At 38.7% G+C, this 3311-nt stretch overlaps 1 protein-coding gene across 1 annotated transcript in view; it reads left to right on the top strand.

Moving 5' to 3' along the window:
• Positions 1-2287: 2287 nt before the first annotated feature.
• LOC106476253 (superoxide dismutase [Cu-Zn]-like) overlaps positions 2288-3311 on the top strand; it is a 3667-nt gene continuing 2643 nt past the window's right edge. Inside the window, exons 1-2 of the mRNA XM_022380177.1 lie at positions 2288-2431; positions 2670-2878. Coding sequence (XP_022235885.1) covers positions 2360-2431; positions 2670-2878 — 281 coding nt within the window. The 5' untranslated portion in view covers positions 2288-2359. The remainder of the gene's footprint in view (positions 2432-2669; positions 2879-3311) is intronic.

The raw sequence follows: 3311 nt of genomic DNA, 5'->3' as shown, positions 1-3311 counted from the left end.
ACTCACAATATGCGGGTCGCGGGTTCGAATCCCTGTCACACCGAACATGCTCGACCTTTCAGCAGTGTGGGAATTATAATGTGACAGTTAATCCCACTCTTCGTTGGTTAAAGAGTAGCCCAAGAGTTGGTGGTGGATGGTGTTGATTATCTGCCTCTCCTCTAGTCTATCACTGCCAAATTAGAGACGACTAGCATAGCTTTGGACGAAATTCAAAACAAAATCAAATCAATCGTACCCCCATGGGCAGCGAGGAACTTTCAAGACTACATTAATGGCGTCTTCGTGTACCTTTCATTGTGGCACCTCCATGGTCTCGAAGGGCTCTTGAAGGCTACATTGGTGGAATCTTTATTCATCTCTCTACAAGATAAAAAGTACACAGGCAGGATATGATGTGGAACATTTATAAACTCGAATGCCTAAATGTTTCAGCTCCTGACAAGCGTGGCTCTGGAACCTGGAGGAGAGTGGAACCATCGTGAAACATCTTTGCTAACTGAAAAAGTTTCATCAGGAATCGTTTCTACCTACTTCATGAACAAGTTACTAGAAGACTAACTAATCGGTACTCGTTATAACGAGGTCATCAGGTCTTCAATATTAATCTGTCCTACAACCATGCAACCACGAGAAGACAGACATAAGTTACAACTTCAGGCCACTAATGCTGCCCAGAAAGGCATGCAAAGAATCACCATTAAAACAACTGAGATGGATGTGGACCTGCTGGCTATTGGTACTCTGTCAGACTTTCAAGCAGGTTAGTGCTGTATAGCATTTGAAATAGGGGGAGGGGAGATTTTAATACATTCTTGCCCACCAGATCTGTAGCGAAATGTATCCTTTCAAAGTGAAATTTCTACCAGTGTTGGGATATGACATCTTTTTCTTTTTTTTACTGGCAGAGCCAAAAAATGTGGAACTCACTAATTATTATGTGAAAATTGTTTCGACGTTACCGACAATCACAGAGGCCTGTATGGGGTGACTGAGAACTTTGTGTTTCTGTGGTACAACAGGAAGAGACCTCAGACACAAGTCAGCCACGCTTGAAAGACCCCTTGTACAAAGTGGTCACTCCAGAACATCCTTCCCACCCAAGGAGCACGTGACGTCAGATACTACAATGTGAACAACGTCATCTCCCATCGCCCCCCCCCTCCACGGTGGCTGAACGGTAAGTCTGCAAACTTACGACGCCAAAAATCAGCCTCAGACACCTATTGTGGGCAGAGCACAGACAGCCCATGGTGTAGCTTTGCGCTTATCAACGAATCAACCATAAATCGCCGCCGAATGCGGTTGGAAAAATCTATTGATTTATATATTCCTAGCTGGAAGCCATTCTGGACTTCACTTCATCAAGTGTGAAAGGCAAATCTAATTATTAGTTACAAATGTATATTATTGAACTTTAGTGTAATATAAGAATATAAATGCCCAATATCATTAGTCATTATAACGTGAATAAATTACTACTATTATTTCTTTTCCACTTTTAAAGAAAGTTTAAAAATCTCCTAAGTGAATTTGAGCGATGCAAGTAGAAATTTATTTTGTTGTTGATATGAGCTTTACAAAAAGGTACGCCATATTTTATAGGCCAATCAAAATTCGTCATTCTGAAGTTAAATAATCCTAACCTGGATGATTTCAATACATATATTACTGCTTCGCAAGGAAAAGGTAAGAAAAAAAGTCTCCTGTATAAAACTTTGATCCTGCCATGACCTTGACCAAAGCCTATATCATCTTGATTTCGCATTTGAAAATATTACCCATACAAAGTTTTATCAATGTGCCAAGTTTCTGTGCAAAGAGATTTTGATTAACAGAAAGTGCAGGAGAGCTCGAGACAAACGGCTTCTACCCTATCGTCCTGTTCAGACATATGTCTTGTCCGACTTGCTTCCCTAACCCGACCACGCCCCGGGGGTCCTCCCCGCTGCTGTGGCTGTACGAAATTGTCTGTAACGGCATTTCTGATATATGTATAAGAAATTGAGGTGATCGAACTTCACAGAAATAGGCATCTTGGTTTTAATTTAATGCAAACGATTATTTTCATAATATGTGTCCCTTGAAATGGCCACAATGCATATAGAAAACAAATGTATTATTTATATAAAGCTTAAAAATAACTGTACACTTAGTGTTTGGGTAGTCGTTATTATTAATTATACAGCCTGTATTTAGACTAAAAATATAACTGTGCACTTAGTGTTTGAATAATCGTTGTTATTATCATTACATATTCTATGTCATTAAAAAATAAAGTATTTTCTACGAGTATCACAGTTTTTTAAATTTATTTGAAGTATTACATAGAGATGAATATGAGCGCGCCATCTGTAAGATGAGGCCTAATCGAGCAATTCCAGTAGAAAAACAACAGAATGTTCGAGGAACCATTTTCCTGTGGCAACGGGTATGTTAGTTACTAATAGTTTTTTTTATTACTATTACTGTCATAATTTCAGTCTCTACTACATGCAAGGAAAAAAGATCTTGTTACATTTTTGCGAAATTATTAAAACCCATAAAAATCATTATTTAACGCTTGTAATGTAAACTTTATAATTACTAATCGCTTTTACACGATTTTAGAAAAACGGTTTTTAGTGTTTTCTCTCTACCTAATTTTTGTAAATTTCGAATCAAAACAGAAAGACTACGCCACACTTCATATCCACGTTCAAGTTCATGGATTTAACGTTTCCCGCCACGAGCATGGAGAACACGCTGGCGCGAAGTCTCATCAGCATGGATTCCACGTGCACGAAAAAGGTGATTTAAGTAATGATTGCCAGTCAACAGGCCCACATTTCAACCCAACAAACGCTGAAAAACATGGCGGTCCCCGTTCTCAAATAAGGTATGTATGTTGTAGCACATTGGAAACTCTTCTTAAACAGGATAAGAATATTTGGAAGAAAAGACGCCTAGAAAATATTCGGCACCTACCCTTTTTAAACTATAATATTTTGAAATATATATATATTGTTACGTCTCTGTTAGTTTGTTAATTTTCCGTAAAAATTCTTTCCGAAGAAACTTTAGCGATACAAGTCCTTTCTTAAATAAAACTAGTTTATTCTTTCTCAATACAACTTTGCAATACACTTAATTTCTACAGTCACGCTATAACTTAAACAAACGCTATAATTCACAACGAATGATTCACGCGCTTGACTCAATTGTCCGTCTCTATCTCTTTCTGCAGGGCCCGGCATGGCCAGGTGGATAAGGCGCTCGACTCACAATCTGAGGGTCGCGGGTTCGAATCCGCATCCCACCAAACATGCTCG

Source organism: Limulus polyphemus, unplaced genomic scaffold, assembly GCF_000517525.1.
Source record: "Limulus polyphemus unplaced genomic scaffold, Limulus_polyphemus-2.1.2 Scaffold10135, whole genome shotgun sequence".
Classification (NCBI taxonomy): Eukaryota; Metazoa; Arthropoda; class Merostomata; order Xiphosura; family Limulidae; genus Limulus; species Limulus polyphemus.
The sequence above is the reverse complement of the archived record's forward strand: the minus strand, read 5'-3'. Positions and strand labels throughout refer to the sequence as shown.